General features: G+C 39.5%; 1 protein-coding gene across 1 annotated transcript; it reads left to right on the forward strand.

Moving 5' to 3' along the window:
* The first annotated feature begins 26 nt into the window (after positions 1–26).
* On the forward strand, positions 27–21159 carry plag1 (pleiomorphic adenoma gene 1). The gene is made up of 3 exons (XM_042399640.1): positions 27–158; positions 10731–11087; positions 11295–21159. The coding sequence occupies exons 2-3, from the start codon at positions 10840–10842 to the stop codon at positions 12484–12486; spliced, it is 1440 nt and encodes a 479-aa protein (XP_042255574.1). The 5' UTR covers positions 27–158; positions 10731–10839; the 3' UTR covers positions 12487–21159.
* Positions 21160–21425: the final 266 nt, after the last annotated feature.

Consider the following 21425-nt stretch of genomic DNA (forward strand, 5'->3'; position numbering starts at 1 on the left):
TCGCAGCGCATACACAATGGCTGCTCGAAAGAGGGGAAAGCAAACAATTTTCAGGCCCGCCGCGTCTAGCAAAAAATATGAGAAAAAAATTATTAAAAATTCGGAAAATAGTTGAAAGTCAAGAAAAACTCGACAGAAAGGATGTTAAAGCGTCCGGGGTAAGTTTGATGTAAATTAAGTAAACGGTTACTCAGTTGTTGAATTAAAATATCGGGGTTATTTAAATTATGAGAGAGGGGTGAGCTGGGGAAAAAGTTTGTGTTAATCAGTACCCAGTTTGGGACCACAGAGAAAACCCAGGGAAGGCACAAGTATTGAAAAAAAAATTAAATAAATTATGTCACTGGTGATATTAGTGTGACGGTGCGTGTCCACGAACATTAACGACCACAGAACGAGTAGAATGAAGGAAAGTTGAGTAAAGTTGAACATAGCCTCTTCACTAAGTATATTTTTTAATATAATAACATCGGCAGTGCGATGAGCACCGACAGGCACAGACGCACTTGAATTCAGCAATAATGTCAATTTGTCTGCATTCACATGTATTATTGCCTCACATATAGACTTCATCATAAGCAATGTCAACATATCTTTATCGATTCCAGCATCTCCTGTTCAGAACTCTAACGCTAAATGCAAGCATGTAGCGGCTACAATGACATTTTGTCATGCTATATCTCTTTTAAGCTGAATGCTATATCGCATTTTCACCCACTGCAGGTATTGATAATGATGTCATACAGATGACAGTTCGGCTATGACCCGCTGTAAGGCTACTAAACAAGAAACGGCAAGAAATTGCTTGTCAATAAAGTAGCAAAATGGAGGGAGAACTTAAGGCAAACTAATTAGGCAATGCTTAAGATTTGCTGGTGCAGCCTGTGTCCCAGCATGTCGCAGACAGCCTCTTTAAGACCAAAAAATCAACTTGTGTCGAGTTTTATTGGTGTGGCAGGTTGCACTGGGTACATTAGTAATTCGCATTTAGCTCTGGTCCCTATAGCTGCTGATATCACAACAGCAGTCTGTCATTAAACACAAGCTGCTGCCTCTGAAAGCTATGTCAGTTGAGAGATCACAGTCGTCTTCATCGCATAGATTTGTTGTTGAGTTGAAGTAGCCAGTGTGTTAGTGTCAGTGGTTAGAAAGCTGACACTGAAACAGTTTCTGAGAGGAAGTGTGTTGATGCAGTGTTGTCAGTCTTTGTGCCTGTTTCCACCTGTCCTATACCTTAAAGCAAGACCCTAAACTCTACATCTGACATGGAATTAGACTGTAAATAATGTAGATTGTGGTCTGTTGCATTGCTGTGTACTTCATGGTGTGATGTTCAATAATACAGTCTAGCAGTAGTCTTGATGTGTAATATTAATGCTGGAGAAGAAGTAGAGAGCTGTGTCATGTCTTTCTGATTCAGCATGCACTTTATCTTTCAATTCTGCTGTGGCTAAAATATACTTTGCTGTATGTTTCATCTTGTTTGTAAAGACAAGAGTGAAAAATGTTGCAGATCTTGTTACTACTAATCGAGTCTCATAGAAATGAGAGTTTGATCTTAAATGTTTTTTTTTTTTTTTAATTTCTTAAAAAGAAATCATTTGTATAAAAATATTCTCTTCTTCTCATCTGTTCACGGATGTTTTAAGAATTTAAATGTGTTGACAATGACACATTAAAATGCGTTGCTGTTGTTGTTTTGGACATAATATAATTCATCTATTACTTGTTATTCTGTCGGGGTTATTTTTTGCATGAATGCAGCCAGTTTGAAGAAGCTTTATTACTTGTCTTGAGATTAGTAACTGCAACTGTGATTAGACTGAAATGTTCAGTTCAATCCTGCTGTTGAAACTTTAGTGTTTGAAGCAGAGAAACTGTGTGTTGTGAAGCCGTGTTTGAAAGCCTGGCCTTCGAAAACATCAAGTATTAGACGTAAATCTAAGGAAACACATTAATAGCATGTCAAGAATTTGGTTTTGAAATTGTTTGAACTTTCAGGTAAAGTGCACTTTTACTTCATTGAAAATAATTGTCTAGAATTTGGAGTAAAACATATAATTTGTCAATTTATTTCTGTTCATAAATTAGTATATTTATTAGGTAAAGTTCAGATAAATCTCAGGGAATTCAGTAAAGATACAATATGAATGCAGTGTATAATTATTGTTATTACTCTTCAAAATGAATAAAATGTGTAAGGCTCAGATTTCTTAACAAGACAAAATATGAAAGATAGAATGTTCATTTATGTGATAAATTAGCTTATTTCTAAATGAACAGTCTTTAAATTCTGTTCTTCATAGTATTAGAAATATAAATTCATAGTTGCTGATGCTTTTTGTTTTTTGTTTTTTGCTAAATATTCTAAGACTTTTTTTACTGATTAGAAAAAGCGAAATAAGTTCTTCAAATTTCAGTCACTCATAAATGATAATTACTGACAAATAGTGAACTATTATGTGTGTAGTTATTTGCCGTAATTTCTTAATTTCTAGCAGAATTTAGTGAATGACTGCAGACACATGCTTGATTGATTCTTTTAGCAGCTCTCAGCCTTTCAAGTTACACAAAGCTTTTTTCTTACACTTTACCTTTTAAGATAATTTTTGTTTACAGTAAGAGACACAAATGTCCTTCCCATGATGAAGAGGAGTCAGAGGGAGTGATATGTTATCTTTTTAGATTTCATCTGACATTATGATGGCTAGAATGCTTTTGCTGTAGGCTGCATGGAGCGAATTTACTCCTTCAAAATGTGTAGGAGAATGTTTGGTTGGTACGTGAGAACGACGGCAGCGGATAGAAACTACCTGGCAGACAGCTGATCAGTTAGTGCTGTATGGAGGCAGATGTGATCTATTTATCTGTTGTTGTTCCTCTCTGCTTATTCTGCACACTTTCATCCAAATGTCTTCTCTTCATGCAAATGTTTCTTTCAGATATTGTTTGCTTTAAGGCAGCAGCTACAACTGTTTGAAATGAAAGCTAAAATAATTCAATCTAATTAAGAGGGCAGCAAGCAGCCATTCTTTTTATTATCAATTAATCTATCGATTATTTTCTCAATTAATCCATCAGTTGTTTGGTCTATAAAATGTAAGAAAGGCCCAAGCTAACATCCTCATACGTCTAGTTTAGTGCCAACCAACAATCCACAAGTCAAAGATCTTCAGTTTACTGTCATAGAGAAGTCAAGAAACATTCAAGAAGCTGGAAGCAGAGAATTGATCCGTTTTCCTCGTAAAAATGACTAATCGATTAATGGATGATCAAAATAGTTGGTGATTAATTTAATCATTGGCAACTAATTGATTAATGGGCTAATGGTTGCAGCTCTACTGATGTATTTGTATTTCTATGTATTTCTTTTATGGGATCCAGTAATCAGCCAACAGGGGGCTTTAGACTGAGAGTGGAACAAGGCGCTGCAGTAACAGCAGAGGAGCTAACCTGTCACACTGCAAGCTTTTTTTGGGAAAAACCATAATATATAAGAGAGGTGCATGGAGGTATGAATGATCTTCAACTGGAGCGGTCACATGTGTGTCTCCATGTGATCATGTGATCATGTATGAGCTACCTGCTGCAGGTGCATAGAGGCAGCTTTATGTCATCAATAGTGTATCAGAATGAAAACCAGATAACATTACACAGCATGACTGTGTTTCATATGTTGTAGCTCATTACTTCAAATAATGAACAGTACATTAGAGAGATTTCAAAAAACTGGACCAACATGAAAGATAACTTGAAGTTGACTTTGATGGAGACAGCATTTCTTCATGTTATTAGTATCTGTAGTATTACTATACTTGAAATGACCTGTCTTATTATTATTATTACATATACCAGTATGTGCCTCTATGTATAAAAGACATACAGTTAGTATTTATCTATGACATATAGCATGTACTACAGTATACCTGTTTTTTTGTAGTATATGTTTTTTAGTTTTATTATAATAGCGTTTATTGTATGTTGTTCTTTCACCTCGAGCATCCTTTTCTTCTCTTCTCTGTCTCTCAGTCACTGGTGAACATTTTCCCAAGCACACATTCTAAATGCATTTTTTTCTGTCTTTCCGGCACCATATGTTTCTATTCATATCCACACAGTGTGAAATTCAGCTTGCAGAGACATAAAGTAAATGAAAGTAATCCATCACAGTGGATCTGATGGGTTCATCACAGCAGAGTATTGTAAGCAGTGCTGTGACACGTTGGTATTTTCCTGACTCAGAAATGCACATGTTCTGTCTCTTTGGTATTTTTTTTAAAGCCCAGTGCATCATGCAAAATAAGCCAAGAGATGAATGGATGACGTCACTGGAATGTGTCACTCATCTCCTTCAGTTGTTTAAATCCTTCCAGCTGCCTGAAGGAAGCAGGACATGTATGTGTTCTGTATGCAGCAGCTCATTTACATGTCATTTGATTTGCTGCTTTCACCAGCATCAGACTCTCCTCTCTGAGAAGCTCACACTTTAAAGTTATCATCTTCAGAACATGAAACATTGATTTATATCTGGTTACTGTAAATCAACATTTGACGTGTGATACATTGACATAGACGTGGTTTCTGGACAGTTGACATAAGAAATATATTTCATAATTGAAATCAAAACTTGCCACCATGCATGAAAAATGTTTGACATGCATTCTGTGTGTGTTTAAGCTTCAAGAATCCATGTTTGCAGTGAACAATTATGGAATAAAATATTCTTCATGTTTTGTACACATTTCCCCAAAATTCATCCCGACATTGTTTGGTGTCATTGGACACTTTTGGAAGCTTGATGTGTGGGTGACTAACCCACTGACTGGAAGAGAGGATGCAGCTCAGTCATAACTCTGACATGATGTTCACTGTGATGGATTATCTGACTCGAGCTTCAAGTCTCTCAAAGTGAATTTTCCTACTTTAATGGCACGACTGGACAAATAGACTCCAGCATGTTTTTGATGGTTCTCAGTCATCCAGATCAGAGACAGATGCAGATACTAAGTTTTATTCTGGATTTACTGTTGTGGACGTTTGACCATCATCTCATCCAGCTGCTCCAGTATACTAACCACACTGCCTCCTAAAAATCCTACTTTATATGCTTCTAATTTTCAACAGCAAATATTGTTTAAAGTGTTTTATCAACACAATGAGAAACATTTTTATTGAAAGCATCTGTCAAGTCGCAAAATGTTGATACAGAGCATATCTGCAAAAATCTCTGCTGACAACATATTTCATTTTCCTACAATATCTGTATCTAGCAGCTAAAACATGATTAGTGTTTTTATGGTTCTGCTTAGTCAACTCGTTGGACTTGCTTTAGGTTAGAGAATGATGGTGGTCTTGGTTAAATACTGAAAAAAATCCAACACAGGATGCATTAACCTTCTCAATATTGAACCAAAACCAGCATCTTTCCCTCTCCTTCCACAAAGCATTCTAATCACCGTGGGATACTGCTTGTGAACCTGGATCTCCGGTGTCAAACCCCTGCTGTTTGTACGCCCACCATCCAGCCCGACAGAACATGACCAAACTACGTAGGAAAAAATTCTGCTACTAATAATAATCAAGGCAACAGAACAGAATATATCAGGCAAAACAATTAAGCAGTAAGTTCAGTTTCAGTCTGAAATCACTTGGAGAGCTCTCAAACATTCCACCAGTGGACAGAGATCATTTTATAGACACGCAAATGACATTGGGACATCACTTCACCCGTCAGTGATGATGTAAAATGACAATCCATGAGTGTCCAAAATCTCAAGTTACTGCTCACTACAGAGTACACCACTGAGATTCTATGAGATGCAGAAGATAGGAGAAGTGAAGGAGTGAAGAAGGAAGTGATTTTTGACACAGTTACAGCCTCTGTGGAGTTTTGCTGCACTCCTACAGTTTGTGTCTGACCTTCATCTAACAGATAGCAGCATCACTGTTATCTGATCAGTCTCCTATGCTCTGTTGTTCAGCTTGTAATGAAATGTGTTGCTGTTCGGTCACTTTTTTTTTTTTTATATTGGACAGTAAAGAGATGACAGGAAAGGAAAGATGAGGGATGACATGCAACAAAGGTCCCTGGCTGGGTGTGAATCAGGGATGTTGTGTTTCTGAACCTCTAAGCCATCCTGTGTTCATGGATAGCTGTTCCATCCTCACATAGATGGACTCTGTCACTCATTCAGACCAACTGTCTTGTCTCCATATAGAAACATTTTCAAATGTCCATTGTCCTGTAGATGCAGGTAGACCTGAGGATTTGTCTCTTTGTTGGGAGCAGTTGTGGATCTATACTATATATTGTGACAACAGCAACTCCCTCGACTTCAATGACTGTCATGTGATATGATGGTGGGAAGGACCCACACTCAGACTCTCAATGATGAAACATCTTTAAGACTAAAAGAACAAGACCAGCACAGACACACTGGTATGGTCCTTTAAGTCCAGTGATGACAGATATGTTAGACTCTATAGGAATTGAAAGTATAATTGTGAGAGTCATTTGAAATCGGAATGCAAATAATTTACCTGCATATCAGTATTATTAATGAGCCACACTGTCATCTGTATGACATCATGATCAATATCTGCAGTGGGTGATATACCATTCAGTTTAAAAGAGATATAGCATGACAACCCCCCCCCCCCCCTCCCTCCAAAAAAACCCCAACAAAACAAGAAATGCAACTTTTTCCTGGTGAATCCCAAGTGTGTGTGCTGGCTCTGACTGCTGGGCGTGGTGTGTCCATGCTGATGTGGGTGTGTTCTAAATATTCTGACTACTCTCCTTGTTATAGGACACACAGATGCATGGTCCATATTAAAACTGAAGATAAATGTGGATCAAATCACAAGGTATAAACATAGTTGGAATAATTTATTTTGGGGCGCCCAAATAAATTAATCCAACCATGTTGGATTCATTAAGGGGGCCTACCACTCCAACTCTGTGTTGTATATGTCCCCCGTTCCTATTAAGTGCAGACTATACATGGAAGCTTCATTATAAGCCTAGGTACCCAGAGAACAGACAATATACAGTACTTGTGTGTGTGAATAATACTACCTGACCTCAGTTGATGAAACACAACTGTATCAAGGAATATGGACTATGTGAACAATATGAACTCAATGAAAAAGGGGGCTTGGACAGCACACCTAGTATACTATTTTTAATTTTGAGTTGCCACACGGACGTTTCTGGCCAGGCGCCCTTCCAATTTAATAGATTGCCAGCCCCAAACATCCATGTGGCAATTAAAAATTAGAAATGGTATACTAGGTGTGCTGTCCTAGCCCCCTTTTTCATTCATTTTCAATACGTCAAGGATTCAGCACCCGGCTTTATGATTATGAGTTGAGCGTGTTGTATTATATAATTTTTAAGAATAATATGAACTAAAATGATAAAGATCTTAAAAGACCAGTGTAGGATTTAGTGGCATCTAGTGATGAGGTTGCAGATTGCAACCCCTCCCCCTCCCCTACCCCCTTCCCCTTCCAAGCATGTAGGAGAACCTACTGTGGCTATCAAACTCGCGGAAAATATGAAAGGCCCTCTCTAGAGCCAGTGTTTGGTTTGTCCATTCTGGGCTACTGTAGGAACATGGTGGTGCAACATGGCGGCCTCCATGGAAGAGGACCTGCTGTCTATGTAGATATAAAGGGCTCATTCTGAGGTAACAAAACACAACAATTCTTATTTTCATGGGGTTCTACACTAATTGAATCATACTTATGAATATTATATTCCATTTCTGCCAAGTCCGTTCTGCTAGATGCCACTAAATTCTACACCTGGACCTTAATAATTACATTGCACATGACAGGGCCATATCATGAGATAATAATGCAAGGCTTGCCTTCACTGACATTGTACTTTAATTACAGATGTAATCGGGGAATGCACTGCTAATCAGATTACCAACACCAATTGATGAGGAATTTTTGGGCCCCCTTGGGCTCTGCTGACCGACTGGGCAGTTGACTGCTCTATGCCGTTGGTGATTCAACCTTAAATGTAATACTGACAACAGAGAAATATGATACAAATATTTTAAAATATGAAAATAGTAACATTAGAAATAACACACAAATCCACGTATGTCAGATATGTTGTAATTTGGAATATTATACAGGTCCTAAAATGATAAATAAGTAAACTTGTACTCCAGATTTATAATGATTGATGATGTTGTTTTTTTAAAGGGGTCATATTTTGCTTTTTCCTCCAAAGTTTGATGTTAATGTATGTAGAAATACTCCCTGCAAGTCAAAAGCCAGGGCTTCCACCTGTTAGACGCACATGCCCATAAATGGCCGTCCATTCCATGGCCTTTGCTGCTAAGGTTTTTCCATGTGTTGTTTGCATTGTCCACTCTCATATTTCGGATCGGATTTCAGCTCGAACATGTACAAATGGATTTGAAAAATTGACATTTTGAATAAAAGAACAAGAAAAAGTAGTGAAATCCTACTACTACTGTTTGTTTCACGGCCGGAAGTTGGCTGAGACGAAGCCTCTGGAACACACGTGTAGCCGTTGGTGTGCCTAGATGTGCCTGTGCCATCTAAATCTCAAGCTGGCACACCCAGCGTAACCATAGCAACCTACAACAGGCTGTCAGACAGGCTGCGATGCTTCAACAATGGCTATATGAAGTTTTTAATGTGTTATTTGAAAAAAGACTGCTTTACCCCAAAAAATATGACTGTAAGAAGCTGGACTGTGTGTGTGACATAGACATTAATGTTCTGTAGAAAAACAAAGAACATTAATGAACATTAGATCCTGACTAATCCTGTCGGCATGTCAGGAGATTTAAATAATCAGTGAAGTTATGCTGCTGTGTCTTATGCATAAATGCACACAGCGTCTCTCTTCATTTGGAGTATTTCATAAACTCAAACTCAGATTTTGTTTTTCATGAGCGAACCGGTACTGAATCCACTCTGGCTGTAGACTATACTGAATGCACCAGGGATATGTTACATGTGCGATTTCTGTCTAAGTGAACACCTTTTCTGCTGTCTGGGTTTATGTTTAGTTGCCACTTTGTGCAATAAAATATTTAATTTAATATAATAATTTAATTTAACAGTAATGTGTACTGTAGAACCAATACACAGCCAATCTTGCTGGTGCAAATATACTGTATTTTAGGCTGGGTAGGCTATAAAAGAGCACTTTTTGTCTGTACTGTTGTGTACTCTGTTGGTTGGATGTTGGACAGACAGTGTTTTGCTGTTTTTGGCTTTGTGAATCAGAACATTATAAAGAAAACTGGTCACTTGTTTTTCACTTTGTCTATGTTTGTTCTTTTTTCTTCTAACTTTTTATAAGTCAATTTTTCTGGGAAAAAATGGCCCACCCACTTTTGTATTGGCCCGCCCAAAATACAATTTCTGCCTACGCCACTGTTCTGGAAGCTAACCAATCAGAACAGAGTGGGCTCATCAGGAGGCGGGACTAATAGGGAAACTAAAACGGCCTGTTTCAGACAGAGGCTGAACTGAGGGGCTGCATAAAGGGTCAGTTTAAGATAAATAAGGAGTTTTAAACTGTAATTCATGCAAAAATATTCCAGTAGAACCCCAGAATAAAAAAAATGTAGACCTGGAAATGTGCAGAATATGTCCCCTTTAATGTTTCATTACTCAGCTGATGGAGTGAAAGTTTCTCCTCAGATTTCTGTCAGCAGCTGGAGATAAATATCAGTTTGTCTGGAGGCCGATGTATCTCTGTGCTGAACTTAAGTTTGACAGATAAACATCTGTTAAAATGTGATGAAGTTTACGATGTAAGTAGCTGACACAGAGGGACAACCACAGCTCACACACCGCTGGATTTGCATATACCACTGCTGATCTCTCTGACAGCACATACTGCCATAAAACTAGAGGCCAGTGTCTTAAATAAAGTGGCAGTATCTCTTCATCTCACTATAGCTTATCAAGCCAGTAGAGTGATGAAGGCCAGTGTGTCTTGTTTTGTGCAGTTCTTGTTGCTAAAGATGTGGGATTTGGCTCAGTGGGACATAAAACATGTAAAACAACAGTCAAGGTTTGGAAAACTACAGACCAGCATTTTTGTTTGATTTTGTTAGGAACATTAATATAATGTAAAGGTCCACTTATAATTCAGTTAGTGTCTGATATAATTTTTCCACAAAAACCTTCAGTTATCTTATTAAAATTCTTAAATTGCCATCTACTCCTTCTCCCTCATCAAAAATTCTGAATGTATGAATATGAGTATTTTTCATTTCAAAAGTTGTCCTGTCTCCTCCTTCACTGTAAAAGTCCATTCTCAGTGTTTGTGCACTGGAGGCTTCAAGTTTCCACATCACATGTGTGTAAGTTGAATACAGGACCACGATTGGCTCCAAACTAATTGTGATGTCACAAATCATACTGGTAGGCCTGCCCCTTCAAATCAGATTTCCAGTAAACTCAGAGAAACTTTCCACTCTCAGAAGATGAAAGTGAAAACAAACTCTGCACATCCATCATTCTGTACAGTGAAGATCAAACATCCGACTGTAGGAACAAGAAGAAAAACACAGATTACTCTGTTATATTATTCAGTTATAGTATTATTTTGTTGATTCATTTAGATTCAGGTGTCAATGTCTTTTGTGATTCCAGCAGCTCTGTTCACAACCACAAACTGAACTATTCATAGTGATTCTTTTTTCTCTCTGTTCTCTCTCTCTCAGGCCCCTGAGTCCGGGCGGTGTTGAGCACATAAAACTGGAGAGAGTAATTGCATCAGTACTAGTCGGGCACTGCGCCCCTGTCCATGTAACTGGTCTGCCTTAGGGTGCCATGGCCACGGGAACCCAGGGCCACCGCGACCACGTCCTGGAGAAAGCCAAGCTCGCACCACCCACAGGGAGGCGCAGGAGAGCAGAGGGGAAGCAGAAGAAGAATTTCCCCTGCCAGGAGTGCCAGAAAGCTTTCAACAGTCTGGAGAAGTTGAAGGTGCACTCATACTCTCACACAGGAGAAAGACCCTACCGCTGCTCCCACCCCGACTGCACCAAGGCTTTCGTCTCCAAATACAAGCTGCTACGGTACAGACAAGCAGCAGTGTATAGCAGGCTGCAGCATGTTGCTTTTCTCTTTATACATTTGATAACATAGTGCTCTGTAGTAGTCACAGTATGTGTTGATGAATTCTAGTTTTCAGGTTGTTGTGTTTAAGTGTAATATAAAGCATGCCTACTTAAAACATGATTGCAACAATTCTGAGTGCTCATAGAATGTGTCTGTGTTCCAAGGCATATGGCAACTCACTCGCCAGAAAAAAACCACAAGTGTTCATACTGTGAGAAAATGTTCCACCGCAAGGATCACTTAAAGAATCACCTACACACTCACGACCCATACAAGGAGGCATTCACCTGTCAGGAGTGTGGCAAGAGCTATAACACCAAGCTGGGCTTCAAGCGCCACCTCGCCCTCCATGCCGCCAACAGTGGAGACCTCACCTGCCAAGTGTGCCTGCAGCCGTTCCCCAGCACCGGAGTGCTTCTGGAACACCTCAAAACACACGCTGGGAAGTCCTCTGGCGGGACCAAAGAGAAAAAGCATCGCTGTGAGCATTGTGAGCGGCGATTTTACACCCGTAAAGATGTGCGGCGCCACATGGTGGTGCACACGGGACGCAAGGACTTCCTTTGTCAGTACTGTGCCCAGCGGTTTGGTAGGAAGGACCACCTGACACGTCACGTGAAGAAGAGCCACGCCCGGGAGCTGCTGAGGGTAAAAACTGAGCCAGCTGATTTGCTGGAGCCCGTTGTCTATGACTTGGCGTCTGGGGGCATCAAGGGTGAGCTCCCGGGCATGCTGACACCGAGGCCACACCAGCTCAACATGTACACAGGCCCCGTCCTGGACACAGAGCCCTTCCCTAACCCTGCACACCCCTTCTCTTTAAAGTACCCGCTGGGCTCCAACTTTACCTCATACACCGTCTCCTCACAGGAACGGGAGCAGAATCTAAAGGGAGAACTGGAGACCTACCTGATGGAGCTGCAGAGCAGCATGCCCTCCTCATCCTCTGCAGCCCAAGAACCCCAACTCTCCACCTCCAAACTTGAGTTGGAGTCTCATGTGGGCGTGCTGGAAGAAGCGAACGAGGAAGTGTCCTTGTCCAAAATTTCCACATCAGTGGCAGCAGCCTCTGCGGCAGGCGACTCGCTGGCCTCATCTTCCTCTCTGATGGACTTCTCACAGCTTTTCAACTTCCTGCCGCTGAACGGGCCGCCGTACAACCAGGCAGGGGGGAGTGGGGGTCAGGGTGTCGCCTACCCACCCAATGAAGAGTCCACACCTCTTGTCCAGCTGCCCCCCCAGCCCCCCGAAGGCCCAGAGGTTGCAGAGAGTCCACTTCAAGGGCTCCCCTCCTCCTTCATATCCAACCTGAGCACACCCACCACACTGCCCCGCTTCCATCAGGCTTTTCAGTGATCCAGTATGTACTGCGCCTGGCACACATGCACTCTTAACACACACATACTGACACACATGTCCAGCTACATGTCCACAACAGCCTCAACAAGATGCCAGCAACATATGTTTGAAGATATTAGCACCTCTGTCTTTTCAGTATGACAACATGATGATCAGCGCACACACAGCAGCAACACACACAAACACACACACACACACACACACACGATTTGGCTCAGTCAGATTTGTAACGGCTGCTGTTGGGATGTCTTCTTCACTTATCAGGCCTTTTTATTGAAATTTGGCAAATCATCACCTCCACTATTCACTAAAGCTGTGTTCACATTGTAATAGAGAAACAAGCTCTCGCACTGTTTGTGCATTGTTGCTCAGCGCAGGATTCTTGGGGGGGGAGTGGTCTGTGGAAAATAACTTTTTTGGCAATTTTCAAATACTTAGTGTTAGTTTCTTGCACTTTGCAATTTTTTATAACCTCTCATGTCCTCCTCTGATTCCCACACAAAATGACTTTCCTACAGGCTTCAGTGTCCATCACAGTGTGTCTTTAATTGCAGCACAATCAGTAGAACGAGCACAGCTTGTGTTCACAGTGCAACGAAAATGAGAATTTCAGTGCAGCCCTGCTCTGTGCACTGCGCCACATACATCAACACAGGGCAGTCACCAAGAAGAGAAAAAAAAACACACACACACCGCCACACAATATAATGGAGCAACAGCAGTTTTTCCACAGTAATGTGAACAGAGCTAATGATGACAGCCAGAGCTGTGTCAGTTTATAAATTAATTTGGTTTTTTTTGGGATTTGGAGAGTTTTAGATGAATTCTAACAGTAATGAGATTGCAGTGACATTTCCTTTTCATACCTAACCCCCCATTTTTTGGAATAGATTGACCTTAGTATGCAGAATTTGCGATGTATATTGTTATTCTTATAGCACTTTGAACTTTTGTAACGTTGTCTTGCATCACAGTTGACCTATATTTAATGTTGGTTATATTTGGTAGGATTTTAAAGGACCAATCTGTAGTTTTTAGATGTTTTAGCCCATTTACAACAATTTAGCAGGTCATGTACTCTAAATGACTGCTGACCATTTTCCAAAGCATACCAGATTGTTGAATGAATTTTCTCGGCAGGTTTTTTCATTCATTTCTAATCCATATGGAAGTCAACTAACTTGAGTAACAGAATCCATTACAGAGATCATGTCTGCTGTATTTTTGTCAATGACATCACTGTAACGCATGCGCTTACAGCTGCATCACCATGCAATACAGTAACGTCACCTGTCAGCGGTAAGAGCAGACCTGATGTTTACTGTGTTGGATTACACAAGTCTCTGCAAGTTTATTTCCATTACATAGAGAAATGATTGGAAACCAACAGCTTCACAGAAGGTAGAAAACTCAATTAAAACATCTCAAACATGTTATAAATGAAAGTCTATGTGATTAGTGGTAAATAGGCTAAAACATGCAAAAACAATGGCGTGGTCCTTTTTGATCAATACACAAATTCGAGAGTTAATCCACTTTATTACAGACAAAGTACTGAGCAGGAACTACTGAGCAACAGTATTACAATTTTACATTTCATTTTGGTCGGTAGTTTTTCTGCTGGTTTGATCTTAACTCTCCAACAGTGGGGATATTTTCATCACAACTGAAATGCATCTTTTTATGGAGCTTTTTAGTTCTCCAACCAAACCAAAGTCCACCAAACACAGACAGAGCTGGCTGCTAGCAGCTGAAACATTACTTTAGACTGTTCAGGTAGCTGAAATAGACATATCTCTCTAATCTCATCAGTGCAACAACCACATAGAGAAAGTTTCCCGCCCTTAGTGCTGTCTCCACCACACACACACACACACACACACACACACACACACACACACACAGCATCCCCAGTTTAGAGAGTTAAGATCAAGCATGTATCTGGGTCAACAGGCAGCAGTTTCCACAAAGAAAACTGACAAATTACGCTCTTAACCATGACACACAAACACACATAGCCGTTCACTGTCTCTGTGCCACAGGCTTATCCAGTTGGAAAGGATCATATCAACTACCCTATTGGTCTTGTTGTAGGAGTGAATACCACAGAGCTACAGCACACACAAGTTAAACCAGGCTCAGTGAGTCATCGCTGATGGTTTTGAACATGTCCACTGAGCTCTTCCACTCTCCCCTTGTCGGTGCTTTATTTCTCTAAGGTTATAAAAAAGAAGTTGCAAAAATGCATAATCGCACAGATCGTGATCGTGTTGCTTCCCTGTCTTCACTCAAGCACCTGTGTATTTAGATTTAGACTTCTAAGAAGTGTAGTGCCAAAACAACTCAGAGAGCCTCTGATACAAAGGCTGGCCATTGATGATTCATTTCATGCTTAAGGCTGTAAAGAGTTAGATTGATTTGTTTGTGAATGTTGGACTGAAATTTCTCTTAAGTAGTGACAGGATGAGAAAGCAAGTAATAATCTCTAAGTGTTTCTATATGGTACATAGTATCATAGTTTTTTACGTATCATAAAAGATCACTGCACAGGGTGGTATGCAAAAATAAACCATATCAATGCAAATTAGAGACTGTGCAGAAATGATTGGGTTGGAGAAGGAGGCTGAACCTAATGTTTGTTTTTTTCAAAAAGCAGCCTCCCCAGAGTTATTCATATTTCATTTGACCTTCCCCTTGACTTAGAAAAAAAATGTCACATCCTCCGAATTTAAGATGATGTACCCCACTTTAAACATGACATATCTTAAGAAAACTTTAATTAATCTCAATGTGCACCACCAATATGCACATATCAGCACTTGCCTAATTTATGGCAAATATAACAAAATAGTGTCCTGTTCAGCAAATATTCCAGCCACAATATTTAAACTCACTTAGATCTAGAATATAAATATAAAATAAGCAAATTCTGTTCTTTCTCATCCAGTGTGGAACTCCTCAGTAGTAAATGAAGTCATTGTAATGCGATGTGGAACTGCCACAGTTTGCTGCTATTTTGGTTATTTAGCCAAAAGAATGGGATGTGAAACAAATACTCCAAATGTTGACAGAACATCGTTTCTGAGTGACTGTGCCACATCTTTTGTAGTCATTTCCATTTACAGCGAGGCTTCTGCTGCCATTAAAACTCAGAACGCAGGTCCCCCTGAAGCACAGGCAGAAACAATGCAAACGCTCCAAAATACTTCACAGTTCAGCATCAGTTCACCGGTTTGATGGTGAAAATAAATGTGCACAGCCACGTGTTCTGACTTCCTCTGGCAGGGCTCCACTTTGTGTTTAGATTTAAGAGGAAGTCACCCAGTAAAAGAGAAAACACATGTTAGCTCTATAAGCTTTGACTATAAGCTTTATAACATGAACTCTCTGAAAGCTAAAAACATGACATCGTTAACAACAGAGCTAGGAGAAACAATGCTGTAATGCTGTTTACACTTACATAGTCATTGAAATACAAAATTAGGACAAAGGGAATAGCTCTAGTTCTAGTTACATGCAAATTTATGCAGAGATTTAATATGTAATTGACCCTGCGGCCCCCAAAACCTCAGGCTATATGCAACATTCTTCATGAACTGCAGTCATGTGGCTTCATATTTGATTTCCCAGAATATATCCAGAGTTGATACTCAAGTTAAAGAGTAACTGAACAGTGCGTTTCACCTCCGACCCAGCCAGCATTACTGACGGGCATGGTCAGAAGTATGCTTTGTTGCACGTGTAACCTCACCCAACAGTGATGTTACGGTGTTCTGACACACCCTGCAGTACACTTCTACGTCACTGCAGCAGGGTGACAAATGAAACCACTGGAGGTCAACATCAAGATCTTTTTCAGCTGCTGTCAAGTTGCTCTTTAATGATAACAGCTATTAAATATTAGCATCTCACAGTACGTAGACAAATGTTGCAACCTATTCCACTGGAGAATGGTATTTCCAACAATGTGATGAGTAGTTCCGAAGTTCAGAGCATACATATATGTGTGTGTGTGTGTGTGTGTGTGTGTGTGTGTTAGTGTGTGTATGTGTAAAATATATTTTCATTACCTTCAAATGTTACGTTGGCTTGCATGGCATTATTTTTCATCTACTATATTAAGTTAGAATAGATATTACAGTCAAATCCTTTGTGTGTCACTACTGCACTCTAACATGATGGAAGCTCATAATTCCTAGATATCGGCCTGTCTTACTAACTACAGACATCACAGTGTTCATCCTAAAGCTTCTCTGAAAGGTTGTTAGTACCATATTCCTACATACAAAATGTAAAGATAAAATATTTCAAGATCAAAGCGTTAATATGTAAGATAGCAGAACCCATTCTATCTCCCAGAAAACCTAGCCATAAAAATCCCTGTAAGCTCACAATCAGCAGTCTACTATTCATTGTCTCTTACCTCAATGTTTATATATTCAGCTCTCAGCACTGTGGTTTCTAGCTTTAGAGGAGACTGAAATGTTAAAGATGGTAGATTGTTTTAGGGGCATGTGGCCAGAGAGCTGAAAATGTGGGCAGGAATAATCAACCTTGTCCCTTCCTTCCTGTAGTGGTCCTGGGCTTCTGAAGCAACACTTGTAGTATAAAGAACAACTTGACTTTTAACTTTTAAGACCTGGGCTCCTCCCCAGGTGTGAATGTGAAGCAGGGCAGTGCTGGAAGAGAGCACAGATGCACAGCAAAATGAAATCCATTAGGCCAAAGTATGGTAGATTTATACCATTACTTACTACTTCTTGAAACTTTAAAGGACTGTGTGTAAATTAGCTGAAATCAGTGCGGAGGGCTCCAGCTAAACTGGGAACCCCAGAGTGTAAGGGTCTGGATGTTTATAGATTGTTTAACATGGTGGAGGAATGTTCCAACTGCTTTGGGAACAGTAATACACGGACGTGCCTCAAGGCTCAGGCCAGACCCTTGAAAGGGTCACTTCTCTCAAATCACATAAACATATTTTCTCAGGTGTCCCGCGAATTGTATCTAATCATGCAGATAATTTGAGGTGGTTTTGCTGAGTTTTTGGGATATCTGCCTCTGGGACTTCTACCTCCTCCCCAATACAGTATAGAGGTGAATGGAATTAGTTTTGTGCTGCTGAAACCACTGAAAAATGACCTGTGATAACCCATAACCTAACTGAGGTCTGTGGATCACCCTCAGTAACTGAGACATTGTTAATGAAAAAACTTTTCATTGATGAATTTTTCAAATGAAGTTGAATTTCTGTATTCTTTGAGCTCAGTGAGCATAAGACCATTCATCTCCATGATATCAGAGTGGAGGCAGAGACACATATCTCAGAATGTGGACAAATCAAACCTAAACTATCTGTATTGATAGATGCCACTTAAGGGAGGAAAGAAAATATGTTTGTTTTTAACCTTTTAATTCCAAAAATATAAAATTGAGATGAAATCTATATCTTTTGAACCTTAACCTTTTCAATCCTTGAGATGGTGTTTTTATTATTTTCTGCAGTCAAATCAGGGCTTCCACTCTCTGACCAATCAAGAGGGGTGTGTGACAACAAAACCTCTACCAGATAACATATTGCACACATGAATCTACATTAGAATATTCTTAACATTTCTTCAATGTAAAAGTGGGAGAATCAGAAGCAAAAGGGTTAGCTTCCTCGGGATTGTCTGAGGCTTTTGTTAACTGAGAGATGAAGCTGCACCCAGCATGGTATTTACTGCAAATGAAACCGAGGTTGATGTTTGGACATGAATAGTGGAGAGAATCAGTGAGCAGTAGCTGTATTTCTCCTCAGATTGACAGGCAGTAACATCAGAGTCCTCAATGAGTCCACACAGATAGAAATGTCCTCTTCCACCTCATCCTCTGTCAACATGAAGTCATGAACAGTAGCCGCAGCGCTCAGTCACCAGTACAAACACTATCATATTTTGAACCCGTACATTGTAAGCAGAAGTTGTGCCTTATTTCACGCCATACTTTAACTTATCAGCTTATTGCTGTGATTCCAAAATAATATGGAAAATATGAAAGGGCGTTTTTAAAAATGGCACAAATAATGGCTCTGTCAGAACAGATGCAAAATGCATATATATATTTTTTATACGTCATTTCCCACAGGGAGCCAATACATACATTTTTATACATTGTTTCCCATTACAGTAACGTCCACCAGCATCACTTGTCACTTACAAACCTCTAAATTCTATGAAAGAACCCAGCATTTCCACTGATATGTGTCATGCTGGAAATGTGTCCAGTCTCAGTGTACATGCCATATGTACCTTCAATGAAGTGTTGGAACAAGCAGATCCAGAATATATATGTGATATTAAGTGGATCTTTATGTGGAAGATTGAGGTTTTTGATAACAAACTGTTATCAGAATCAGAGAGTAGACTACAGTTTAGCTCTGATCATTGCTTTGACATGTTAGTAACAGCCATTACCTGTGTTGTACATTCAGATTTTTCGTTTTGCATTCAGTAGTTACTCCAGCTGTTGCTGCTCATATAATGCTGCTTAGTATGAGTTTGTTGTTAGTCTAAATCCAGCTATGTGTTTTTTTTTAGCTGTTGCTAGATAGACTAGTGACTGTAGTCGCCTTTCTCTTACAGTTACCATTTTGCTAGCAGTCACTACCCAACAAAGTAGGGCTGGGTATCAAAGCTCAGTACTCGGTGCTGCTTGTGTTTGTAGCGCACACTATTGAAAACTGTCAAGTACTGAAAGCTGGTATCAAACATCTGATCAGATTCATGTCGTTCACTTATTCTTTGATCAGATAGATCATGATTTAAATCAAATAACTGCCAATTTAAGACTTAAAGTTTTGTATGGCTACTTGTGTTTCAAATGTCACATCTATCACATGACTGAAGTTTCACACTTAGTCAAGTGATGACTACTAAACAAACTCCATTTGCTGATAAACCAGTTTTATATATTTTTAAGGAAGACATCAAAATCTATCTAGTTTTGGTATTGGTACCAAACTGTACCCAGCCCTAAAACAAAGTAACTGAGCAACAAAAAGAATACGTGTGGAACAGACATTTTTACGTCTTTCAGTAGACATTGGACTGCACGCTATATGGCAAAAATGTGAACTTAACAGGCTGCAAAAAATGACGTCCAACTTTGACTCTTCCCTGTAGTCAACAACAGTAAACTGATGGTGCATCTTAGCTCTATGAGCTCTATGAGATGCTCGACGCATAAATAACCCAATAGTGTTATCATTTACCTCACATACTCATCTTGTTTTTGTACTCGGAGATTCAAAAATGATGACGAACTAGAAGTGTTAAGTCGCCCTGTTGCCTCCTCTTTCCTTCCTGAATGACAGGATTGGGTGAGACCTGAATGGAGACAATATTTTCTGGGTTGTGTGAAATGTAGAGTTGAATGTGTAATGTTTCAAAGCATTTATGGAAGTTTGCTATTTGTATCTTGTGAAGGTTGTGGTTTTACAAGAGATGTTAGCAAGCCGCTACTTTTTTTTTTTTGTAATCATAGCACTTTTTGTAAATTGAATGCCTTTATTTCCTCCAATACCTTATGTTTAAAACCTTTATTACAAATGTATAGATGATATATTTAGCTCTTTTAGAGAACAATAACATGTAAATACAATATAAAATGTTTTATTTTTACAGGTACAATTTTGCCAGTGTTTTTCCTATCAAAGTGTCATTTTTGCTTTACTTGCACAAGTGTTCTGTGTATCTCATTGAGGGGTCTTTTAACAAATAATGTACCTTAAACACAGATATTTTTTTGGGCAAGGTTTTGCATAAGGCCTTCTTTGACTATTCAACCGCTGGTTTAGATGAGAGCACAGGCAATAATGAAGCTTAAATGGACTGTTATATAGCACTTACTTAAATCCTCTGGTCATGGGTTGTTTAATTAGTTTTTAAAAAGACAAACAGGATATATGTTTCACAGGATGGTGTCTGTTCTATTCAGTCATCCTCTGACCTCAGTGTGACATCTTGAAAAAAAATACTACTTGATTTCGTATTGGTTACTGTCTGAAAGCTGTTGAACACAACTTTTTTTCCAATCAGCTAAATTTAACTTGATGTATAACTTATATGGACTATATGACAGAATCCAGAGATTTAATGGGAGAATAAAAGCAACAAACTGTGGATCAAAGGTGAAAGAAAAAAAAAAAAAAAGCTCATTGAAGAAAGTTGATCCAAATTTGGAGTGTGGTATCAGATCAAGTTCATAACTAAAGCTAATCTAAAGTGTTCTGGGATGAACAGCAAAAACAGAATGTCTCCCACAGTCATGTGGTGAACAGGAGATGCTCTTCAGTGAGAGGCACAGACCTTCAGCAATTCATGTCAAACTTCTTTATAAGCTTCAGTGGTACCAGTGAACTTTATTGAATGTGTATGTAAGAAACACTGCAATACTGCAATATATTTTGGTATTGGATCAAGCTGCTAACATACTTCTAAAGCTCCTTAAGGTGCTACAGACCTCTTTTCTAGTTCTTAAATGTATCGTTTGTACAAACAAAGTATCCAGTTTAGCTGAACAGTTGGCATGTGTGTGCCTGGTTGTACTATATAGCTACATATATTTTTATTGTACTGTGACTTTTGTAGTCTTTTTACAGACTTGCCTGTAATATCACATGCCCCCCCCCCACCCCACCCCCTCCCACCCCTGCCCCACCTGTGTGTTGTGATATTGGGAAACTGAGTCATGGTGGGAGAAAGCTCTGAGTGAAGTCACTCAGCGGAGATGAAGACGTCGGCGCTGACGCTGCCGACTAACATGACTCCAACGTGATGCCATTCAAAATGAGCTGAGGAAGTTCAGAGACGAACTGCATTCCAGCCATGTTGGTTTTGTTATTCGTTGCATTTCAACAATGCCATCCTGTGACAATGATGGACTCATTGCTAATTCTC

The sequence above is a fragment of the Thunnus maccoyii genome, chromosome 21 (assembly GCF_910596095.1).
Source record: "Thunnus maccoyii chromosome 21, fThuMac1.1, whole genome shotgun sequence".
NCBI lineage: Eukaryota > Metazoa > Chordata > Actinopteri > Scombriformes > Scombridae > Thunnus > Thunnus maccoyii.